We start from the raw sequence: 26,466 nt of genomic DNA, 5'->3' as shown, positions 1-26,466 counted from the left end.
GTAACATGGCTCCGACCAATAGTCGAGAGTTTCCGCATGTAGTTTTTGGTATCGAAGGAACCTGATGCATTCTTGCCCGAAGCGGCTTGGCTCTCTTAATTTCTACGGGATATTATACCATGGCTTTAGTCAAGAGTCGAGAGTTCCCACACCGTTCTGATATCGAAAGAACCCAACGCATTTTAGTCCACAGCGGCTTGGGTCTCTTACTTTCTGTGTGTGATTTTAATGCGGCTTGGCCCAAGGGCCGAGAGTTCCTCACGCATTTTCTTAAACCGAAGGACCTCGATGCATTCTGGCCCGAAGCGGCATGGCTCTCCTACTTAAGATGGACGATGATGGCTTCGGTGGGGAGTCCAGAGATTCCATATAGGTTTTGATACCGAAGGAACACGACGCATTCTGGCCTAAAGCAGCTTGGCTCTCCTACTTTCTACGGGCGATTGTATTGTGACTTCTGTCGAAAGTCAAGATTTTCCCACGCAGTTCTGATATAGAAGGACCTGATGCATTCTGGCACGAAGCGATTTGGCTCTCTTACTTTCTACGAGTGATTGTATAGTGGGTTCAGTTGAGAGTCGAAAGTGCAAAAAACAAATTCATATAGCCAAGAAACTTTATGCATTCTGGCTCGAAGCGTCTTGGCTCTCCTACTTTCTACGGGTGATTGTAATATGGCTTGGGCCAAGAGTCGAGAGTTCCCCACGCAATTTATAATATCGAAGGAACCCAATCCATTCTAGCCCAAAGCGGCTTGGCACTCCTACTTTCTACGAGCGATTTTTATGTGGCTTCGGCCAAGAGTCGAGAGTTCCCCATGCAATTTCTAATACCAAAGAAATTCAAGCCCGTAGCGGCTTGGATCTCCTACTTTCTAAGGGCGATTATGGCTTCAGGCGAGAGTCAGAAGTTCCCGACGAGGTTCTAGTATCGATGCAACTCGATGCATTCTAGCCCACAGCGGCTTCGCTCTCCTCTTTTCTTAGGGCAGTTGTATTGTAGCTTCAGACGAGAGTCTAGAGTTCTCCACACAAGTTTTAATATAGAAGGAACCCGACACATTCTAGCCTGGATCGGCTTTGCTCTACTTCTTTCTACGAGCGATTGTAATGTGGCTTCGGCCAAGAGCCCAGAGCTCCACACGCATTTTCTTATACCGAAAGAACCCGATGCATTCTTGCCCGAAGCAGCATGTCTCTCCTTTCTACGGACGATTATGGCTTCGATTGCGAGTCGAGAGTTTCCTATATAGGTTTTGATACCGAAGGAACCCGACGCATTATGGCCTAAAGCGGCTTGGCTCTCCTACTTTCTACGGGCGATTGTAATGTGGCTTCGACCAAGAGTCGAGAGTTCCCCATGCAGTTTTTGTACCGAAGGAACTTAATGAATTTTGGCCCAAAGCGGCTTGGCTCCACTATTTTCTACGGGGGATTGTATTGGGGCTTCTATCGAAAGTCGAGAGTTCCCCACAAAAGTTTTGATACCGAAGGAACCTGACGCATTCTACCACGAAATGGCATGGCTCTCCTTTCTACGTGCGATTGAAATGTGGCTTCGGCCAAGAGTCGAGAGTTCCCCATGCAGTTTTTGTACCGAAGGAACTTAATGAATTTTGGCCAAAAGCGGCTTGGCTCTACTATATTTCTACGGGGGATTGTATTGGGGCTTCTGTCGAGAGTCGAGAAATCCCCACGCAGTTCTGATAACAAAGGAACCTGACACATTCAGGCACAAAGCGGCTTGGCTCTCCTACTTTCTACGAGTGATTGTAGAGTGGATTCAATTGAGAGTCGAGAGTTTCCCACGCAGTTTCTAATATCGAAGGAACCCGATGCATTCTTGCCCGAAGAGGCTTGGCTCTCCTAATTTCTACGGCCGATTGTACTTTGGCTTCGATCAAGAGTCGAGAGTTCCCCACGCAGTTTTGATATCAAAAGAACCTAACGTATTCTAGTCTGATGTGGCTTGGCTCTCCTACTTTCTACGTGTGCTTTTAATATGGCTTGGGCCAAGAGTCGAGTGTTTCCCACACAATTTCTAATATCGTAGGAACTGACCCATTTTGGCTCGAAGCAGCTTGGCACTCCTAATTTCTACGGATGATTGTAATGTGGCTTCGACCGAGTCAAAAGTTCCCCACATAGGTTTGACGCTAAAGGAACCCGATGTATTCTTGCTCGAAGTGGCTTGCTTCTCCTACTTTCTATGGGCGATGGTAATGTGACTTGGGCCAGGAGTCGAGAGTTCCCCATGCAGTTTCTAATACCGCGAAGGAACCCGATCCATTCTGGCCCGAAGCGACTTGGCTTTCCTACTTTCCACTGGTAATTGTTATGTGGCTTCGACCAAGAGTCGAGAGTTCCCTACGCAGTTTCTAATATTGAAAGAATTCGATGCATTCTAGCCCGAAGCAGCTTTGCTCCCCAACTTTCTATGGGCGATTATGGCTTCAGGCGAGAGTCGGGAGTTCCGCACGCATGTTCTAATATCGTTGCAACCCGATGCATTCTTGTCTGAAGCAAGTTGGCTCTCCTACTTTCTTAAGGCAATTTTATTGTGGCTTCAGCCGAGAGTCCAGAGTTCTCCACACAGTTTTAATAGAGAAGAAAAAGATGCATTCTAGCCCAAATCGACTTCGCTCCCCTTCTTTCTATGGGTGATTATAATGTAGATCCATGCATTTTTTAATACCGAACGAACCCGATGCATTCTGGCATGAAGTGACTTAGCTCTCCTACTTTCTACGAGAAATTTTGATGTGGCTTCGACAAGAGTCAAGAGTTTCCCACGCAGTTTCTGATACCAAAGGAACCAGATGCATTCTTGTCCGAAGAGGCTTGGCTCTCCTACTTTATACGGGCGATGGAATTGTGACCTTTGCTTCGAGAATCGAGAGTTCCCCACGCAATTCTGATATCGAAGGAACTTGACGCATTATGGCCGCGAGGCGGCTTGGCTCTCCTACTTTCTACGCGTGATTGTATTGTGGCTTCAGTTGAGAATCGACAGTTCCCAAGCAGATTCTGATACCAAAGGAACTTTACGCATTCTGGCCCGAAGCGGCTTGGCTGTCCTACTTTCTACGATTGATTGTATTGTGGCTTCAGTTGAGAATCGAGAGTTCCCAAAGCAAATTCAGATGTCGTACGAACTTGACGCATTCTGGCCTGAAGCGGCTTGGCTCTCCCACTTTCTATGTGCGATTGAAATGTGGCTTCGGCCAAGAGTCGAGAGTTCCCATGCAGTTTCTGATACCTAAAGAATACGATGCATTCTCGCCCGAAGCGGCTTGGCTCTCCTACTTTCTCCGGGCGATTGTTATGTTGCTTCGACCAAGAGCCAAGAGTTCCCCAAGCATTTTCTAATACCGAAGGAATCCGACATAATCTGGCCCGAAGCGTCTTGGCTCTCCTACTTACAATGGGCAATTATGGCTTCAGGAGACAGTCGAGAGTTTTCCACGCAGGTTCTGTTGACGATGCAACCCTGACACCTTCTAGCTCGAAGCAGCTTGGCACTCCTACTTTCTTAGGGCGATTGTATTATGGCTTCAATCGAGAGTCAAGAATTCTCCACACAGGTTTTAATAGAGAAGGAACCTGACGCATTCCAGCCTCATTCGGATATCCCAAATCCATTGTCTCGGATAGAGACAAGGTATTCTTGAGTCACTTTTGGAGAGAATTATTTCGCTTGGCAGGAACAAAGTTGAACCACAGTACAGCGTATCATCCACAAACGGATGGTCAAACAGAGTTGTTAATCGTGGAGTAGAGACGTTCTTGGGTTGCTTTTGTGGGGAAAAGCCAAAAGAATGGGTTAAATGGATCCTTGGGCGGAATACTGGTATAACACTACATATCAGCGTGCAATAGGAGTCACACTGTTTCAGGCTGTATACGGGCATTTGCCACCTCCTTTGGAATACTATGGGGAGAGGGACACTACTAACTCCACATTAGATGAACAGTTGAAGGAAAGAGATGTGGTGTTAGGAGCTCTACGGAACATTTGAGAATTGCACATGACAAAATGAAGAAGTATGCAGACATGAAGAGAAGAGAAGTTCATTACCAAGTTGGGGATTTGGTATTGTTAAAGATAAGACCATATCGGCAAGTGACTGTTAGAAGAAAAAGAAATGAAAAGCCTCTCCTAAATTCTTTGGACCACATAGTGATAGCTAAAATTGGTCAGGTAGCTTACAAGCTAGAACTACCAGGGAATTCTACCATACATCTAGTATTTCATGTATCTCAGCTAAAGAAAGTAATAGGAGAGCACGAGGAAGACAGGAATGATGTTCCATGTTTAACTGAAAATCATGAATGGAGAGATATCCCAGAAGAGGTTTATGGTTATTCGAAAAACAAAGCGGGAAGTTGGGATGTGTTGGTGCAGTGGAAGGGTCTTCCACAACGAGGCTACTTGGGAGTTATATGAGGATTTGAAGCAGCGTTTTCCAGATTTTCACAGATGAATTTGAGGGACAATCATATTATATCAGTACAAGAGGAGAGAAAATAAGAAATAACACGTGAGGGTGAGGCACGTGTGAGTGATGAGAAGGGTAGCAATATAAATAAGTTGTTAAAGGGCGGGAGAGTCCGTTTTTGAGTTTTTTGGAATTCAGTATCTTTCTGTTATTCCTTGAGAGAGAGGGAAACAAAAATTTGTTTTTCTATTATTTCAATCAATAATGTCGAATTACTATTTTCATCTACGGGTTCCATCAAATACACAAATGTAAAACCGCGAAAAAGGGGGACTACAACCAACAGTTGTAACTTCATGAATTTAATTCACTGGATACCTTGATATTACACCTCCTAAACCAGACGTAAGGCAAATTTAATTCACTGGATACCTTGATAATACTGTTGATTTCATGTGCTTTAGTCAGGTGAAAAGTTGGGAAAATGAGTGAGCTTGAACAAACAGTACAACACATATGCTAATAGGAAAGCACTTCGAGTCCACCGTAAAATATGGTATAGAAAAAGAAACTTTACATAGTTAAACCTAAACTACACTAGTGTTTTATCCCATGTGAAAGAATTTGGAAAATGGACACCTCTCTATAATTTGGAGAAACAAGCTACAAGAAAAATACAAAATCTCTCAATACACCAAATTACAAAGAGAAACGTGGACATTTTATCTAAAAATGATATGGGACCTTCTCTAAGCAAGAAGAGATATTGTTGCATAAAATTGTAGCTAGTAAAAATATTAAGTATCAGTTCTGTTTAAGCTGGCTTCATGAGTGTAAGAAATTTGGAGCTCTGTAGACCTAGTAGAGCCAGTAGCAATAACTTTTGGAAGAACATCTGGATATTGATCAATGAATGACCATCTTTCCTAGATTTGTTTCTTAAACGGTAAAATGTTACAACCTTCCATAAAAAAGCTAATCAGGGGTGGAAATGACTTATGAAGAGTTGAGCCTGCTTGTTAGAAAGAATTTTCTAACCAAGAGGTCCCAACATCCAAGTGGCCCAACTTAATGATATAGTGCAGAAAACCAGCCAAATCAACAGAGTAGCTCTAGGTACTATGTGCTAGTTTTGACTTTGTCACTTTACATGATCAATCGATTTAGACCAGTTTAAAGTCTTGATTATTGTTGAGTTTTGCATGATCAGACAATGTATACCAGTCTAAAAGACAAAAGTAACACATAAAGGAAAAAAGCAGTGTTGGGAAATTATTACCTCTGCTGGTGTAGCTAGAATTAAAAGATGTTGTATTGCCTCAACAAAAACACCAGGCTTGGATTTGGTTAGCCCAACGGAACAAATGGCTTGCTCCTCCACATTAAACTCAGGACATTGAGAGGGGCAGTTACTTAGTGAGAAGGCCAGGGGTCAATGAGTCAGGCAGTAGGTCGGTTAGTTGAAATATAAATAGGAAATCTGTTTTGGACAGAAAGTTAGTTACTAAAAGAGATTAGTGAGTCTTTTGTTTAATCCTTGAAAGATAGGATAACAGTTGGAGAGACTTTGTATTCTTATATTCTACTAAGGATTTACATCGTTATTCATCAATAAAGTTTACTATTGAAGTACAACATACTGGAGTTCAAACACAAACAGAGGAAAAAAAAAAAACACTAAAAGAAATGAAAACAAAGCACCAAAGGAAATAAAAACAAAGCACTAAAGATCCAAAACCAAAAACAACATATCCAAAACAGCCCCACAAAACAGGGGAAAAAAACAACACAAAGAGAACAATTTTTCCACCTCAAAACTCAAAGCTCTTTAAAATATTTAAATAAGAAGTTCTTTTTTTTTTTTTTTTTGTTCTCTAAGCTCTTATGGTTTTTGAAGATACAAATTTGATTGGCGCCTCAAGTTCTTTGTAAGATTATTCTTTCAGTTTTTTTTTTTTTGGAATACTTCTGACTTTTTTTTCTCATTTATGTTCCTTATTCACTTCCATATGACTTTACATTTTTTCTTTAGGCATCAGTCACTTTTCATTTAATCATTGAAACATTTACTCAACGAAAAAATTAGGTTCTTGTTAAGAAAAATAAAAAGTAAATGAAAATCTGTAAAAAGATGTCAAGCAGTATCCACAGGAATTAGTGACCATCAGTATATAACAAGGGTAGTGAAACTTCAGCACCACGAAAAATAAATAAATAGTACTGGTGCAAATATTGCTGCTGTACCTCCTTCAATCCTGGACGCCAGGGAGGAAGATTATTATCTGCTCTAACAGTGCAATTGGAGGTGGTAATCCATACTGCAAGCAGTAATAAACAGATTAGTACCATTACAGCATGAAACATCTATGATCATACATAGGAACATAAAGCATCAAAATTTGATATTATCATAATCAGTTGAATCACAGAAAATTGCACATGCAAAATACTAGCAGTACAGTCGGTTATCCTTTATCATGCTTGTCACCCTCACATGTATTTTACTGTTAGTCATAGAGTTTCAAACTTTCAACATAGAGCATTATAAACCAAGACTAGCACCATGAACAAAATTTCTAAACCTAGAATGTAGAATTTTATTATAAAGCATGACCTTACTTGAACAGGATTTATTCTATAGGTGGTACATTTGTGTCCTTGAGTTCTAAGAATTTATAAAACATATTTACCTGCTTGAAGTTGCTCCAAACATTACAATCAGGGCCACGACCATCACGTACCACCCTAATGTCAATGTCTGCCCCCTGATACATTTTGGTCAGTTTGAATTCAAATGGTATCTCTCTCACACGCATTCTATGGGAACTGAAAACTACCTTAAATTAAGTTCCCTGAATGCAATGAATGTTCGCTACAAGATTGAACCCGAACTTATAATATAATATCCAATGCATAGAAAAAGTAGCCCCATAAGTCATGTATGAGAAAGAAAGTAAAAGACTTCAGAGGAATGTGTTCAAAGCTATCAATTTAGAATATTAAGTCACCCACATGTTTTCTATCAGCCAAATGTTGTAAAATCAGACAATTTCTTTATGAGATAAATTGTGATGTCCTTAAAGTAGTTACCATTGTCATTGCTCCAAAATGAGCTGCGCCAACAAGAATGCTCCCAGTGCCAACAAAAGGATCAAAGACAAGTTTTCCAGATGTCGCTAATGCTTGGTTGGCCATTAAGAAAGCCATTTCAGCATCCATGGCAGTTGGCCCAAGATAAGTGCGACTTTTTAATTGATATGTTGGTATAAGCTTCCTATCGGCACCACCGACCTCCCGGCCAAAAAAAATTCTCCTTTGAGCAATTGGTGGAAGTCCATTATTGAGTCCGTAATCAGCAGTTTCCAAAAGACAAAATTTATGATCTGGACTTTTTAAATTAACTTGACCCTGAAACATTCCATCCACGTCCATTTATTAAAACAGGAAGACATTGACATGTTGAGCTTGTGTAGCAAATGAATATTAAAAACAGTGTCAAAATTCAGGTATTACCTGTAGAACCTAGAAGAGCTAACAGAAGAAATTGATATTGATAGGACTTCTACTACTTAATTTATTTTTTAAATGGAGACAAGCCTCTTTATTAATAATAAATGAAACTTAAGCTCAAAGTACAAGAATGTTATACTAAGAGCAAAAGATAGAGAAGAATTCAGTCAACAACAACAAATGCTAAAATTAGGCAAACAAAAGAGATGACAAGCTAATAAGAGAATGCCAACAGAAAAATTTAAGCTAAAAAAAACCAAAACGAAGAAATATGAATACAAAGCATAACGAAATATCTCTCTCATAACGAACCCATGTGAATCTAGAGACTTGCAAGAAGATGCAACCGGCAGCCTCGTAGCTATCGTGCCATAGTAGTCCAAACACCAGAAGAGGCTCGAAAAAATCTTTCAAAATATCAGCAAAGAGGCTTTACTCCCCCCCCCCCCATGAAGAACCCATAAAGACTAAAGTCGGACCAAAATCTAGAAAAATACATTTAACGGCTGAGACAAGTTTGGCTTCCACAACCCAACCAGTGGAACTACATACCATTCATTTGACTAATACATGGCCTTTTGGCTCTACCAGATCTCCAAAAGCTGTAACCCCTGGCTTTTGACATGCAAATGTAAATGCCATTGTAACATAAATGAAGCATGAAGAAAATGATATTGATAGGACTTCTACCACTTAATTGATACCATTTATGATGTGAAGCCATGATAATTGCATGAGACCATGTCTTAATGCCATTGTAACATAAATGAAGTATGAGGTCGCATAACTGCCCCAATTGATCAACATACCACCAAGTTTCTTCAAAAGAATAAAATTCCCAGGTCAGGAAGTGAAACATGAAGAAAACAAATGTACAAAATTAAGAAAATTGATTGTATTTTCTCATTTGCATGAATGAAACAAGTAAGGGGCGTTTGGGGCAAGGACTATCTAAGACTAAAATAATCACCTCTTGCTACAATAAATACTATTTTTTCTTATAGGAGAAAAGCCTAAAAAATTTATTAATAAAATCAAGACTAAATCTCAAAGTACACGAGAACTATACAAGGAGCATCCAAAAGGAAAGAATTAAGAGTCAGGAGGAGCACCCGAATATCTCAACTAGGTTGACACCCCCATAGAGCCCTCATCGTATCCTTCTATCAAGGACCAAAGAGATAACATCTTAACAAAATACACTGTTTTGTAATCCCCAATTATCTACTTTCAACATTGTTTCAAAACCCCCATTTGCTATAGCATTGACTATTTGATACAGTTTATATTATTTTACATTCATCCTTTTTTATTCTTTATTACAGTGTTTGCTATTTCCTTTTCAAACTAAAATAGTTTACACCTCAAATACATACTATTATAACTACAACGAAAACAATCTACATTAAACACAAACTATTATAACTCAACTATAATAACCTAGGACTATAATGACCAACTACTTGCCCCAACGCCCCCTAAGAAGTTCAGTAGATGGATAGTACTTTCTATTTTCATCTTTTCTTTCTTTTCTTTTCGTCATAAATAAGGGGTTAGTTGGGTGTTTATATCCCTAAAGGTATTTTGTAATTTATTGTACCCTAGTTTTATTATCTTTTTTGTTAAGACTATGCTTCCCCATGAATTCTTTTGATTATTTAGAAAATAATAAGAAAGGCTACTATCATGGTTTTTTCTCCCAATACTAGGGTTTTTCACATATAACTTGTGTTTTCTCTTCTCAACATAGTATCAGAGCAATGAAACCCTAGCTACCATTGACGAAAATCAACCAATGGAAAACCTACTACGGAGCCCTTAACCACCAGCGATGACCTCACCATTGTTGCTACTGCTGACCTCACCACTGTCGCTGCCATTTTTCCTGTCAAAGCTACCACTGCCATACAGGTGCCGTCAACCAATACCGACCTACCTTCCACCACCAACTCTACTCGAAAACTCGTACAACGCTACCATTTGTCCACTGCTGCCATTGATCGATCAAGTTTCAATGGTCCCTTCCTTGATTGGCCTTTCTCTTTCACAGATCCTCAGTAGTAGTTCTTCAGTAGCCAATGTCGTCCTACGGCGCCACTACCTCCCAGTCACCAGCAATCCAACAGACTCTCTCATTCACAATATAAGACACCGCTACCTCCCAATTTCCAACCTTTTTGTTCGCAGTCGCCGCGCTACTCCATTTCAATCGAACTAGTGAACTTCCTCAATCCTACTACCGGTAATTATCCCAAGGTTGAAAGTGGTGAGTCTTCCGCCTTCCACAAAGGAAAATTTGCTTGTGGCTTGTCACTAAACATCCAAGGTTAGAGTGGTACTTCCCAGACGATGGTTCAACAACAACCGACAAATCTCAAAATGAATTTTCTGCAACAAATAGTTGCTCTTGAGGCAACTTTGGGTGCTTTCACAAACTTAGATTTCACCACCACAAATTCTGCCATACTTCCAACCTTATCAATGTATTCATAGAACCCATTAACCCCTTTCCCTACCTTAACTACTGAAAATTATTTATCTGACTCCATGAAAAATTCCACAAGTTTAATTGGAAGAGAGAAATTGAATGGCCATCTCTTGTCCCATCTTGTTCGTTATGCGATGGGAAAGGGAAGGAAGCATACTTTTGGGAAGATCAGAGGGTGGGAAATAGACCCTTCTGCTCTGCGTTTCCTCGTTTTGGAAACAATGCAAATTCTATCTTCGATAGGAGAGTTTGATTTTAGGCTAGGAAGAAGGGACATTCATGTTTGGGGTCTCAACCCTTTAACACCAAAGCCATTTCACAAACAAAACTTTGCTACAAGTTCTTAAATTCTCAATTTCTCAAGTTTGATTGTGAATTTTTGTACTCATTCGTAGCTTTTTAATAATCGTTTCTTGTTAAGAGATTTTTATCTATTACAAAATCTTTTTTAGATAAACTGTTCAAAATATTATTTTAAAAAATATTACTAACTAGAAGATATAACCAACAATGCTGTTCATTTTTGCCCCCTCCCCCTTTATTGACACGCCAAACGAATATGATTTGGCCATAATACTTCAATTCATTCTCAGTGCTTATACTTGTCAATAGTTCCAATTCACAAATTGCATTGCAATTTTGTTTTATCTATCAATTCTCTACCTACAAAATGAGAGGTACCAGAATTGATAATTTCTAGCCTGATTGTCTTTGATTCAGCACTTAAACAAAATCTTCAAGCTCAAATAGTCTGTCCACATTATAAGAGTTTTAACACACATCAATTTGATTCCATCCACTGAAGTGAGCATTCCAAACTATAACGATAGTGTCTCTAGTATCCATTATAAGCAAAACGATTGGATTTCAATAGCTCAAAAATAAACAAATAAATACAAGGGAGCTTAAACTAGATTACAAAAACTATCATACCTTGAAAGGGATGTACGCTAGCCCCTGAATACGTTCATTTTGTTCCTGGAAGCTGATAGCCTTCCCAAAGCTCTCTAGAAATTTTGAAAGAGCTTCCAGGTTGTAAGTATGGCGACTTCCGTTCTTCCGGAAAATTTCTAATAGACTCCTCTAGCTCCTCGTAGTCACTTCCTTGACCCCAGAGTTCATACATCCCCTTCACTAGTATACCTACACAAAACCAAACCAAACGAAAGTAAATGAAAGAAATTGGAACCAATTAAGACAAAAACCAAAAACGAAACGAGATGGCTGACTTCGGTTAGCGATGTTCCGAGCGATATCGTCTGAAGAGAGGTCGACGAAATGGAAAGGAGAATCAGGGTGATGGTGAAGAGGAAGCTTCCATTCCAACTTCTTCCCTTTGTGGTCGCCATTTTCACCAAACAACTCGGCCAGAGACTCGACCTCGGCCTTCCGATAATCCAAAAGACGGTGATAGAACACACAGAGATACCACATTTACTCAACTCTGATATCTAATTGCTCCAATTACTTCTTCAAAAACGGACGAACTGACCCGGAGAAAGAAGAGGACAATGGCTATGACGAAGGAAGCTGTGGACTAGCAACAGTGAGATTTTGGTACTGTTGTTGCGCGCAAACCTAAACCCTTTCTCTTCCCCTTAATTCGTCAATTAGACCATTTTATTAAAATTGCTTGTAAAAATAAATCATCACACAATACATACTCTCAACCAAAAAAAATCATAGATTAATGAAGTATAGATTAAAATTTTTGCATACACAACCTGACCCTAAACGTGCTATTGTGCAATGATCCATTTCTAGAAACCAGTGAAAAACTAAGGGCATGTTTGTAGAAAAATTGAAGATATTTTTTTTGTACGGGCCTCCGAGAAAATGGTCCACCTTTTTCAACTCAAAGAAAAATGGTCTTTTGATTACATCGGCACCGTGTGAAGTTACATGTTTGCCCCCAAATTCAATATGCTCATCAAGCTTGATATATTTTTAAGTTACTTGATTATACACTTCTACTTGATCACTTCACTCGATGCATGATATCATCTTGCTCGTTACTCAATCCTCGATTCCCCCATTCAATAATTGAATACTTAAAACAAAACAAAAAAAATCTTTGTTGTTCTCTCATAACGCTTCCTATCCTCATTTCAAAATTTTTGGTGCTCTAATTCTATCCTCCTCAAATCATATTCATCATTTTCATGTGATTCATCATACTTATTTGATGTCTCTGATACTTGCAAAATGTATCATTCACCTCATTTTTCTATCTCATTTGTCCCATCGTGGAGTTCAAAAATAGAAGCATACTCACAATCTTTTGTTTCCCTCTTGTTCAATACAAAGAACTAAGGTTTAATGCTAACAAACACGGATTATGTTTATGAACAAGTAGTAAGCATCGGTGTTGATTATATGATGTCGTGTAACAAGTATACAGTGGTCGAATACCAAGTTTAGGTATCATGTTCAGTGGGATGTGAGGAGCATCGAGTTTCGAGTATGTTAAGCATCGAAGTAAAACAAGGAGCAAGGAGCAATGATTTATTAGTGGCTAATCATACTTCTTTTTTTCATTTTGTTTCCTATGCAGCATGACTAGTCAATTCAAAACTATTTGAAGGATCGGTTTCTTGGCCAAGCCACTATTTTAACATTACACTAGCCAATGAAGGAGAAGCTTACACCTACATAGCTTGATCTCTTCAAAAGGACGATGTTCGGTCGCTTCATCGATATGGACGTAAAATTCAATGGTCCACTTTTTCATTATATCCTACTAGGGGAAGTGAAAGACAACATGAGGGATGTTATTACTTTCAATTTGAATGGCATAATAGTGACATTTACCAAGAATGACTTCTTACTAGTGACAAGATCGTGGTCGACACCCAATTCATATGGGCTTTAAGAGTTGAATGTGAACCGGAAGAGACAATTCTCATGTATTACAAGAATTCTATGACAAAGGGTATTCACACTAAAGCCCTTGAAGAGGAAAACAGAAAATTGGCGTTTGAATACGATGTAGACGCTGTGAAGATGACAGTGGTCCATTACACTAAGCTGGCTATGAAGGGTAGGGAGAAAGCGAGAGCCTTTGTAGACATGAGGTTGTTCTTGGACATTGAATACATTGATTACTTTAGTAGTCTTGATTGGGAAAACATTCTATAGGAGAGGAAATTCTCGAAATTGCAACGAGATTTGGTTCGTAAGGCCGAAAACTACATAAAGAGGTCTAAGAATAGTAAGGACTACATTATTAAGTACAATATACCGGAATTTCTACATCCATTTTAGGTAAAATCATCAAATAAGTAAGTTTGTTTGTTATGTTCTAATACTTTGGTTTTGTTACTAAGTAATTCTAATTCTTTGTAGTCTGTGGGCCTACGAGATCATATCGACTATGGTTGGGAACTGGGAAGTGTGATTCGACTAAATAATTATGCGATTCCTCGTTTCTTATGAAGGTTACAAGATCGAATCCCAACAGCACCTATTATTTTCAACATTTTCGAGCCCAAGCTCACCGGTGCGAATAACCAAGGACACGGAATATTTTCTTATACATTTTCGGAAATAACTCAAAGTATGCGTGACACGCGTCAGCCTCAGAACCAAGCACACCACCTCCAGATCACAAGTTCAAACCTCAAATACTCCAAAATCATTTTTTTAACATAATTCTGAGTGGCAAAGTTGTAATTAAGTCACAACTTTCTGAAAATCATCAATTTTCCGTTAATCCACATGCGCTTGAGCCTAGAGGTTGTGGTTTCGAATTCTAGGGCAGTTTTTTCTTATGTTTTCCTTATAAAGACCCCCCTAAGGGTTTTCTCCCCAATTCACAACAATTCAATCACTTCATTCCATAATAATTTTTTTTAAAAAAAAAAAAACTTGTGCCAATTTTCTCTCTCAATTTCTCTCAATTTGATTATCCAATACTTCAATTCCAGCAACATTTTTCATTATCCATGAGGGAAAAACCTTCCCAATGAGGTAAAGGGTTTATGGGGTTTGCTTCTTTTTGAAAAATTTCAAATTGTTATCAAGTCTAGTATGCTTTATTTCTTTAACTCTCTTCAAGAAAGTATGAGTTTGATTGTGTGAATTTTAGTTTACAAAATTAATAGTTGTTTCTTGAATGTATGAGTATGCAAGGTGTTCCAATGTTTTTGTTTGAAAATTAAAGTTAAGCATGTTAATCTTGAGTTGAATTTAATTAATCATTTCTACGTAACCATAACTTATAAAATTGAGTTCAATTTAATATTAATTCTATGTACGTAAGATATACTAGTTTCTTAATGAAAATAAAAGATGAATTCTAGACTGAATTTTCTTTGGTTCAATTGTCAATCTTGCCATTGTGAACTTCTCTTATGAATTGTAACGTCATCTATTGTAATGTCATCTATTGTAATGTCATCTCGTTGTTTGAATGATATGACTTTCAAATAGAGAGCAAGTCTTGGATCTTAGTCAAATCATAAAAAGAAACTTCAAGTTTGAATTACTCTCAATTCTTGGATCATAGTCAAATCACCCAAAGAAAAATCAAGCAAGTTGATTTCAAAAGGTGACTTGATTAAGAGTCGAATGGTAAGCATTCTTATTTTCTCTTGTACTACACCCATAAAAGTTGCAATAAATCCCCATACTCCATGCCACAATACTTCTGTTGAGAGTTAATTCATTGTCTTTGTAGATTTGAAATAAGAATCAAATGAAATTTGTCTTTCTAATCTTCTTTGTCTGTTGCCACTAAAAGCTCTCTTTTACATTCTTGCACAATATTTTTAGTGATTTCTTTTGTCTTCTAACCACCTTCTTGAGATTCGTTTTAGATTTCAATTTGAATTTCTACTTCCCCAGATTCTCTAGGGTTCAGCACTTTACTTCTACATTACTACGAAACAAAAAGTAAGGCAAATTCTATAAATTCTTTTAGTTGAAGCTAAAACGGTAAGCACCCTCCTTACTACAATTTCTTTGAATTTAAACTTTAGAATTAAATATGGTCTCAAGGACTTAATTTTTTGCATTAACATCATAAATTGATCTACTGGATTGTATCATTTAGCATATACATCTTTAGCTTCGTCAACCATGCAAAGCTCAAATAATGCGACTAAACATGACGTCTAGGTTAGTGTTATGTGATAAAAGGTGTGCGCCTTACCTATGTGTTGCCACATGCATGATGATGAAACATTAGTACAAGTTTCCTCTTTCTCGCCCAATTACAAACATCGAAAGAGATTTTGTGAAAAGTCCATAGTTGAACACAGGAAATTAGTTTCCAAAAATGAATTTATCTCATGTCATAATCTTATGTAGTGAGTATATTGTATAAAATATGCACAGTGTAAATTTCTAGCTATTTACACTAATGGTGCTAGTAAGAGCATCAAGGTGAATATGGTGGTGAAGTGTGATAAAACATGACTCGGTGGTTTGGTGTGGTAGTGAAGGAAAATTTAGCTAATCATATGTAAAACATGAGAGTTTAACATTTCGAGGCATATAAAACATCTATTAACTTCATAATTAAGGTGAGGAACTTCTCAGTGCTTTCTCCATACTTGCTCGTCTCTTAAGATCCAAATATTTGGAGTTAATCTATAATTTATATCTTTTTTGTTTATTTGGATTATAAGTAATTTGCACTTATTAAGGTGAGCAACCTCTCAGTGCTATCGCTACACATATCATTCATCTCTGGGATATATGCAAGAAACAAATTTGAGGACAAGATTATATTGCTACAATCTCCACACGTATGGTTAGCAAAATACGAGTTATCATGCATCAATTGATGATAGTGATAGAACTAAGTCATGCACAGCGGAAAAAGAATCGAATTTCTACCCTAATTGCCACAATTAACATGTAACCATAAACTAATCAAATTAGGGTTTTAAGAAGTATTACCTTTGAAGCTTTCAAAAGGTTTGATGTCTTCTTACCAATTCTACCCGAGACCACCACTAGTACTCAACTGCTATCCTCTAGACAAAGAACCGGGTTGTGGGACCCAATTTTGGTGTAGAAAGTAATGGAGATAAAATGAGATTGGAAGCTTTCTTTTTTCTTTTGTTGAGATGATGAAAATGATAAAAGAGGCAAAAGTTTTTTCAACATTTGAAAACACCTCTATTTATAACCTAATTACATGAAAAATGCATGCAATTCATTTGCCAAATCTCAACACCTAATGTTCCACTAATAATTAGTGGAACTTAGTGGGCTAGGTGTCTATATCTCATATAGCCACATATCCCACTAAGAGTTAGTGGGATTATCCAACAAAATGTTGGGTTTTCCCACTAACTTAGTCCAAGGGTAAAATGGTCATTAGATATTTCTAGTCAAAAGTCAAACTTTGACTTTTCTTAGTCAAAAGTCAATATTTTGACTTTTTACCATTTTGTCCGTCTTGACTAATTCCAACCTCTCGAGCATGAATCCACATTCATTTTTCCAAAATTCAAATCACATTTGAATATAAGGCCGGTCAAAGTTTGACTTTTCAAAGTCAAAAGTCAACATTTTGACTTTTTACTATTTTTGACCAATTCTATCAATTCCGAGCTTCTTAGTATGAATCCGCATTCATACTTATAGTATGTAAAACATAAAGCTCTATCTCTAATTAGAAGACCGACGACTATATCACTATATTTGTCGTTTCCCTTTCTTCTCCCAATTCGAACAATTCGACTTATTTCATCACACTTTTCTAAGTTTAATCCATATGAGCTAGCAGAGGAACCTAATGGACCTATAGATCATGGGCTCCAACGATTCAAGATTAACTAGCTAAACTCTTTTAAACCGAGTTAATCAACATTTGTTAACTAACGGGTCATTCCACTAAAGTCCGTAGTTGCACTCCCCTCACTATAGATATATTTGTGTCCATTTGATAAAACCATAATCAGTAAGTTAATCCTTCACAGGTTGCTCGTAACCTTGGCTGGGTCAAAATACCGTTTTACCCCCAAGATTACATCTTGCTCCTTAAGTCCCACTAATCCACTATTGAACAATTGGTTTAAGGTTCAACCTATAAACTTAATCCCTCTCGGGCCAATGAGAGGGTGGGCCCCTTGTTCAAGACTTGGATTCAGTGCTTAAGAGAGCAACCTATCTACTAACCCTAAAGCGGGTAGGAGTGAATTCCATCTTGTACCCTATGTTCCCAGCTATCCACCCTATCTTACCCCTGAAATGGGAGGCTTATTGGGCCAATGCTGATGAGCTGCCCTCACTTATGCAGATCTAAGGATAATCTCGTGTGAACAGGAGTTCATAGTTAACTCATGATTAAGACTAAGTTACCTAGGTCATCAATAATTGAGATAGTCAGTTTTAAACAGTAAACGGTGTTATAACGTAAAAATGAATAATTCATGGTTCAGTCTTATGTAAACATTTTACATATGATGCCCCCACTTTCATGTCTCTACCTGAACGATTAGGATCACCTCGTTTGTACTACAAAGTGGGCCGCATCCATAGTTTCTCTAAATAAGGCGCCCAACCTTTATTTCATATACTATAGACTATTTAGGCTATATACTCGAACTTGATCCACGTTTATGTTTACACATAAAGTTCAAGTTTATTCAAAAATAGCCTTGGAACTTGATTTATTGGATTTAAGATTATAATATTTAATTTCTCAATAACAACTTTATTGAACAGAATATGATTTACAAACTACGAGTTTTAGGACAAAAAATTCCAACAGATAGTCACTAGTAGTGAAGCCCTCTGTCAATAAATTTTATGAATCCGCCACTACTCACCTACTATATCTTTTCTCTCAAAGAAGACAAGGTATTGATCGACGTATATAGAAGCATGACCTAAAATGCAATCAAGTAGTATCTCTAGTGTTAAAGCAACCTACATTGTCCAAATAATTAACTAAAAATGCAATGAATGGAGAGATAAAAAAATATGGGAGAGTGATAGAAAGAAAACATCAATATCATAAATGAAGCTTTAGGCCTCTCGATCATGGAGTCAATATTACAAATCACTGTTATAAAATACACAAATAAAACACAAAAAAGTAAAGCAAGCCGCAAAGTATGAGTGTTCATATTCTTTGGCTCTAGGTTTTTGCCTTTACACAAAGGGGAAATCTCTTTTTCTTTTTTTTTTTTTCAGACTCTCACCTAAAACAGAGACAAAAATGGAGGGAAAAGAGTTCTTGCTCTCTGCAACAAAGTTTGTCAAAATTCGTACACCTCCAATGAAGAAAAAACCTCTTTATTTATAGGCAAAAATTGATGTGACAGGACAGTATGGACAACAGGCAACATGGGCTCTAATTGATTCTGATAAGGCTGAGTTGACACCACAAAGGTCCTTTATAAGGTTTACAGATATCTACGGCCGTTGTAGGTTTTTGCGCCAACCACTTTTGTTTGCTTGTTCTTTATCTCGCCTAGTCTTACTATAGTGATTGTTAGGTTGGTTAGCGTACATCCTTCCTAACTAACATTATTTAGCCAGGTTGTTCTTCATTTTGTCTAAAAGCCTTGAAATCAAACATTAAAATACAAATAATGAAAGGGCACATTATTAGTAATTGCTAAATTAGATTGGATATTTTTATGATTATAGTTTTTTCCTAAAAAGAATATGTTTGTTTTTCAGCATGAATAGCTCAATAGTTCAACTTTTAGCTTCCGAAAAACTTAATGGCGATAATTATGCGGCTTTGAAATCAAATCTTAACACAATACTAGTGGTTGACGATTTAAGATTTATCTTAACTGAGGAATGTCCTCAAAACCCTGCCTCTAATGCTAACCGAACTAGTCGAGATGCATATGATCGATGGATAAAAGCTAATGAAAAAGCCCGTGTCTACATTCTTGCCAGCATGTCTGATGTATTGGCAAAGAAACATGAATCCTTAACCACGGCTAAAGAGATTATGGATTCATTAAGGGGAATGTTTGGGCAACCAGAATGGTCCTTAAGACACGAGGCAGTCAAATACATTTACACTAAGCGTATGAAGGAAGGGACCTCTGTTAGAGAACATGTTATGGACATGATGATGCACTTCAACATCGCTGAAGTGAATGGTGGTCCCATCGAAGAGGTTAATGAAGTTAGCTTTATCTTAGAGTCTCTTCCGAAGAGCTTCATTCCATTCCAAACGAATGCGTCTTTGAACAAGATATAATTTAACCTGACAACCCTTCTGAATGAACTCCAGCGATTCCAAAACCTTACTATGGGTAAAGGGAAACAAGTGGAAGCAAATGTTGCTACCACAAAAAGAAAATTTACAAGAGGATCGTCCTCTAAAACCAAAGTTGGACCCTCAAAACCTAATGCTCAAATAAAAAAGAAGGGAAAGTGAAAAACTCCCAAACAGAACAAGGGTAAGAAAGTTGCAGAAAAAGGTAAGTGTTACCATTGTGGCCAAAACGGGCACTGGTTAAGAAACTGCCCAAAATACCTTGCAGAAAAAAAGGCAGAGAAGGAAACACAAGGTAAATATGATTTACTAGTTGTAGAAACATGTTTAGTGGAATATGAAAATTCTACCTGGATACTAGATTCATGAGCCACTAACCATATTTGCTTCTCATTTCAGGAAAATAGTTCTTGGAAAAAGCTTTCAGAAGACAAGATTACTCTCAAGGTTGGAACAGGAGAGATGGTCTCAGCTTCAGCAGTGGGAGATTTAAAGTTGTTTTTTAAAGATAGATGTCATACTTAAGAATGTCTTATATGTACCTCAAATGAGAAGAAATTGAATATCTATCTCTTGTATTTTGGAACAAATGTATAGAATATCTTTTGAAATTAATGAAGCGTTCGTTTTCTATAAAGGTATTCTAGTTTGTTCTGCCATACTTGAAGACAACTTATATAAGTTAAGACCAAACAGAGCAAATTTAGTCTTAAATACTGAAATATTCAGAACAGCTGAAACTCAGAATAAAAGACAAAAAGTTTCTTCTAATGTCTATTTATGACACTTAAGACTTGGTCACATAAATCTCAATAGGATTGAGAGATTGGTTAAAAGTGGGCTTCTAAGTCAGTTAGAAAATAACTCTTTACCTCCTTGTGAATCTTGTCTTGAAGGAAAAATGACCAAGAGATCTTTTATTGGAAAAGGTCTAAGAGCCAAAGGACCCTTAGAGCTCGTACATTCGGACCTTTGTGGACCAATGAATGTCAAAGCTCGAGGTGGATATAAATATTACATTAGCTTCATTGATGATTATTCAAGGTATGGTCATATTTACCTAATACATCATAAGTCTAATAGTCTTGAAAAGTTCAAAGAATATAAGGCTGAAGTAGAAAACGAATTAGGTGAAACAAAAAAAATACTTCGATCAGATCGAGGTGGAGAGTATATGGACTTACGATTCCAAGACTATTTAATAGAAAATGGAATCCAGTCACAACTCTCTGCACCTAGTACACCTTAACAGAACGGTGTATCAAAAAGAAGAAACCGGACCTTGTTAGACATGGTTCGCTCTATGATGAGTTTTTCTCAGATGCCAGATTCTTTTTGGAGATATGCTTTAGAAACAGTTGTTTATATTTTGAATAATGTTCCCACTAAAAGTGTTTCAGAAACACCTTATGAGCTATATAAAGGGCGTAAAGGAAGTTTACGTCATTTTAGAATTTAGGGTTGTCCAGCACACGTGTTGGTACAAAATCCTAAGAAATTGGAACATCGTTCAAAATTATGCTTTTTCATAGGTTATCCAAAAGAATCAAGAGATAGTTTGTTTTATGATCCTCAAGAAAATAAAATATTTGTGTCAACAAATGCCACATTCTTAGAGGAAGACCACATCAGGGATCATCAACCTCGTAGTAAACTAGTATTAAAAGAAATTTCCAAAAGTGCTATAGATATACCTAGTTCATCCACTAAAGTAGTTGATAAGACTAGAAAATTTGGTCAATCACATCCTTCTCAATAGTTGAGAGAGCCTCGACGTAGTGGGAGTGTTGTTCATCAGCCTGATCGCTATTTGGGTTTAATTGAAACTCAAGTCGTCATACCTGATGATGGCATAGAGGATCCATTAACCTATAAACAGGCAATGAAAGATGTAGATCGTGACCAATGGATCAAAGCCATGGACCTCGAAATGGAGTCTATGTACTTTAATTCTATCTGGACTCTAGTAGATCAACCAAATGACGTAAAACCTATTGGTTGTAAATGGATCTACAAGAGAAAACGAGACCAAGCCGGTAAAGTACAGACTTTTAAGGCTCGACTTGTGGCAAAGGGTTATACCCAGAGAGAGGGAGTAGACTATGAGGAAACTTTCTCTCCCGTTGCCATGCTAAAGTCAATTAGAATACTCTTATCCATCACCTGAAATTTGGCAGATGGATGTCAAGACAACTTTTTTGAACGGTAATCTTGAAGAGAGTATCTATATGTCTCAACCAGAGGGGTTTATAGAACAAGATCAAGAACAAAAGGTTTGTAAGCTTAAAAAAATCCATTTATGGATTAAAACAAGCATCTAGATCCTAGAATATAAGATTTGATACTGCGATCAAATCTTATTAGCTTTGAACAAAATGTTGACGAGCCTTGTGTTTACAAAAAGGTCGTCAATTCCATTGTAGCATTTTTAGTCTTATATGTAGATGATATTCTACTTATTGGAAATGACGTAGGATATCTTACTGATATCAAGAAATGGTTAGCTATGCAATTTCAAATGAAAGATCTGGGAGATGCACAATATGTTCTCGGAATCAAAATTGTTCGAAATCGTAAGAACAAAACACTAGCTATGTCTCAAGCATCTTACATAGACAAAATGTTGTCTAGATATAAAATAGTCGAGAGTTTCCGCATGTAGTTTTTGGTATCGAAGGAACCTGATGCATTCTTGCCCGAAGCGGCTTGGCTCTCTTAATTTCTACGGGATATTATACCATGGCTTTAGTCAAGAGTCGAGAGTTCCCACACCGTTCTGATATCGAAAGAACCCAACGCATTTTAGTTCACAGCGGCTTGGGTCTCTTACTTTCTGTGTGTGATTTTAATGTGGCTTGGCCCAAGGGCCGAGAGTTCCTCACGCATTTTCTTAAACCGAAGGACCTCGATGCATTCTGGCCCGAAGCGGCATGGCTCTCCTACTTAAGATGGACGATGATGGCTTCGGTGGGGAGTCGAGAGATTCCCATATAGGTTTTGATACCGAAGGAACCCGACGCATTCTGGCCTAAAGCAGCTTGGCTCTCCTACTTTCTACGGGCGATTGTATTGTGGCTTCTGTCGAAAGTCAAGATTTTCCCACGCAGTTCTGATATAGAAGGACCTGATGCATTCTGGCACGAAGCGATTTGGCTCTCTTACTTTCTACGAGTGATTGTATAGTGGGTTCAGTTGAGAGTCGAAAGTGCAAAAAACAAATTCATATAGCCAAGAAACTTTATGCATTCTGGCTCGAAGCGTCTTGGCTCTCCTACTTTCTACGGGTGATTGTAATATGGCTTGGGCCAAGAGTCGAGAGATCCCCACGCAATTTATAATATCGAAGGAACCCAATCAATTCTAGCCCAAAGCGGCTTGGCACTCCTACTTTCTACGAGCGATTTTTATGTGGCTTCGGCCAAGAGTCGAGAGTTCCCCATGCAATTTTCTAATACCAAAGAAATTCAAGCCCGTAGCGGCTTGGATCTCCTACTTTCTAAGGGCGATTATGGCTTTAGGCGAGAGTCAGAAGTTCCCGACGCAGGTTCTAGTATCGATGCAACTCGATGCATTCTAGCCCACAGCGGCTTCGCTCTCCTCTTTTCTTAGGGCAGTTGTATTGTAGCTTCAGACGAGAGTCTAGAGTTCTCCACACAAGTTTTAATATAGAAGGAACCCGACACATTCTAGCCTGGATCGGCTTTGCTCTACTTCTTTCTACGAGCGATTGTAATGTGGCTTCGGCCAAGAGCCTAGAGCTCCACACGCATTTTTTTATACCGAAAGAACCCGATGCATTCTTGCCCGAAGCAGCATGTCTCTCCTTTCTACGGACGATTATGGCTTTGATTGCGAGTCGAGAGTTTCCTATATAGGTTTTGATACCGAAGGAACCCGACGCATTATGGCCTAAAGCGGCTTGGCTCTCCTACTTTCTACGGGCGATTGTAATGTGGCTTCGACCAAGAGTCGAGAGTTCCCCATGCAGTTTTTGTACCGAAGGAACTTAATGAATTTTGGCCCAAAGCGGCTTGGCTTCACTATTTTCTACGGGGGATTGTATTGGGGCTTCTATCGAAAGTCGAGAGTTCCCCACAAAAGTTTTGATACCGAAGGAACCTGACGCATTCTACCACGAAATGGCATGGCTCTCCTTTCTACGTGCGATTGAAATGTGGCTTCGGCCAAGAGTCGAGAGTTCCCCATGAACTTTTTGTACCGAAGGAACTTAATGAATTTTGGCCAAAAGCGGCTTGGCTCTACTATTTTCTATGGGGGATTGTATTGGGGCTTCTGTCGAGAGTCGAGAAATCCCCACGCAGTTCTAATAGCAAAGGAACCTGACACATTCAGGCACAAAGCGGCTTGGCTCTCCTACTTTCTACGAGTGATTGTAGAGTGGATTCAATTGAGAGTCGAAAGTTTCCCACGCAGTTTCTAATATCGAAGGAACCTGATGCATTCTTGCCCGAAGAGGCTTGGCTCTCCTAATTTCTACGGCCGATGGTACTTTGGCTTCGATCAAGAGTCGAGAGTTCCCCACGCAGTTTTGATATCAAAAGAACCTAACGTATTCAAGTTTGATGTGGCTTGGCTCTCCTACTTTCTACGTGTGCTTTTAATATGGCTTGGGCCAAGAGTCGAGTGTTTCCCATACAATTTCTAATATCGTAGGAACTTACCCATTTTGGCTCGAAGCAGCTTGGCACTCCTAATTTCTACGGATGATTGTAATGTGGCTTCGACCGAGAGTCAAAAGTTCCCCACATAGGTTTGACGCTAAAGGAACCCGATGTATTCTTGCTCGAAGTGGCTTGCTTCTCCTACTTTCTATGGGCGATGGTAATGTGACTTGGGCCAGGAGTCGAGAGTTCCCCATGCAGTTTCTAATACCGCGAAGGAACCCGATCCATTCTGGCCCGAAGCGACTTGGCTTTCCTACTTTCCACTGGTAATTGTTATGTGGCTTCGACCAAGAGTCGAGAGTTCCCTACGCAGTTTCTAATATTGAAAGAATTCGATGCATTCTAGCCCGAAGCAGCTTTGCTCCCCAACTTTTTAGGCGATTATGGCTTCAGGCGAGAGTCGGGAGTTCCGCACGCATGTTCTAATATCGTTGCAACCCGATGCATTCTTGTCTGAAGCAAGTTGGCTCTCCTACTTTCTTAAGGCAATTTTATTGTGGCTTCAGCCGAGAGTCCAGAGTTCTCCACACAGTTTTAATAGAGAAGAAACCTGATGCATTCTAGCCCAAATCGACTTCGCTCCCCTTCTTTCTATGGGTGATTATAATGTAGATCCATGCATTTTTAATACCGAACGAACCCGATGCATTCTGGCATGAAGTGACTTAGCTCTCCTACTTTCTACGAGAAATTTTGATGTGGCTTCGACCAAGAGTCAAGAGTTTCCCACGCAGTTTCTGATACCAAAGGAACCAGATGCATTCTTGTCCGAAGAGGCTTGGCTCTCCTACTTTATACGGGCGATGGAATTGTGACCTTTGCTTCGAGAATCGAGAGTTCCCCACGCAATTCTGATATCGAAGGAACTTGACGCATTATGGCCCGAGGCGGCTTGGCTCTCCTACTTTCTACGCGTGATTGTATTGTGGCTTCAGTTGAGAATCGACAGTTCCCAAGCAGATTCTGATACCAAAGGAACTTTACGCATTCTGGCCCGAAGCGGCTTGGCTGTCCTACTTTCTACGATTGATTGTATTGTGGCTTCAGTTGAGAATCGAGAGTTCCCAAAGCAAATTCAGATGTCGTACGAACTTGACGCATTTTGGCCTGAAGCGGCTTGGCTCTCCCACTTTCTATGTGCGATTGAAATGTGGCTTCGGCCAAGAGTCGAGAGTTGCCATGCAGTTTCTGATACCTAAAGAATACGATGCATTCTCGCCCGAAGCGGCTTGGCTCTCCTACTTTCTCGGGCGATTGTTATGTTGCTTCGACCAAGAGCCAAGAGTTCCCCAAGCATTTTCTAATACCGAAGGAATCCGACATAATCTGGCCCGAAGCGTCTTGGCTCTCCTACTTACAATGGGCAATTATGGCTTCAGGAGACAGTCGAGAGTTTTCCACGCAGGTTCTGTTGACGATGCAACCCTGACACCTTCTAGCTCGAAGCAGCTTGGCACTCCTACTTTCTTAGGGCGATTGTATTATGGCTTCAATCGAGAGTCAAGAATTCTCCACACAGGTTTTAATAGAGAAGGAACCTGACGCATTCCAGCCTCATTCGGATATCCCAAATCCATTGTCTCGGATAGAGACAAGGTATTCTTGAGTCACTTTTGGAGAGAATTATTTCGCTTGGCAGGAACAAAGTTGAACCACAGTACAGCGTATCATCCACAAACGGATGGTCAAACAGAGGTTGTTAATCGTGGAGTAGAGACGTTCTTGGGTTGCTTTTGTGGGGAAAAGCCAAAAGAATGGGTTAAATGGATCCCTTGGGCGGAATACTGGTATAACACTACATATCAGCGTGCAATAGGAGTCACACTGTTTCAGGCTGTATACGGGCATTTGCCACCTCCTTTGGAATACTATGGGGAGAGGGACACTACTAACTCCACATTAGATGAACAGTTGAAGGAAAGAGATGTGGTGTTAGGAGCTCTACGGGAACATTTGAGAATTGCACATGACAAAATGAAGAAGTATGCAGATATGAAGAGAAGAGAAGTTCATTACCAAGTTGGGGATTTGGTATTGTTAAAGATAAGACCATATCGGCAAGTGACTGTTAGAAGAAAAAGAAATGAAAAGCTCTCTCCTAAATTCTTTGGACCACATAGTGATAGCTAAAATTGGTCAGGTAGCT

At 38.9% G+C, this 26,466-nt stretch overlaps 1 protein-coding gene across 4 annotated transcripts in view; it reads right to left on the bottom strand.

Moving 5' to 3' along the window:
• Positions 1-6,290: 6,290 nt before the first annotated feature.
• The window catches only part of LOC116406036 (tRNA (guanine(10)-N2)-methyltransferase homolog), a 57,431-nt gene continuing 37,255 nt past the window's right edge, over positions 6,291-26,466 (bottom strand). For 2 of the 4 annotated variants that reach the window (XM_031889725.1, XM_031889729.1), the window contains 2 exons: positions 7,129-7,203; positions 6,291-6,756 (listed from right to left, as the gene is read on the bottom strand). In XM_031889725.1, the coding sequence (XP_031745585.1) occupies positions 6,688-6,756; positions 7,129-7,203 (144 nt within the window). In that variant the 3' untranslated portion in view covers positions 6,291-6,687. The other 2 variants (XM_031889726.1, XM_031889727.1) reach the window with 2 other exon arrangements.

This window comes from Cucumis sativus, unplaced genomic scaffold (assembly GCF_000004075.3).
Source record: "Cucumis sativus cultivar 9930 unplaced genomic scaffold, Cucumber_9930_V3 scaffold58, whole genome shotgun sequence".
Classification (NCBI taxonomy): Eukaryota; Viridiplantae; Streptophyta; class Magnoliopsida; order Cucurbitales; family Cucurbitaceae; genus Cucumis; species Cucumis sativus.
Note: the sequence above shows the minus strand (reverse complement) of the source record. Positions and strands in the feature narration are given on the sequence as shown.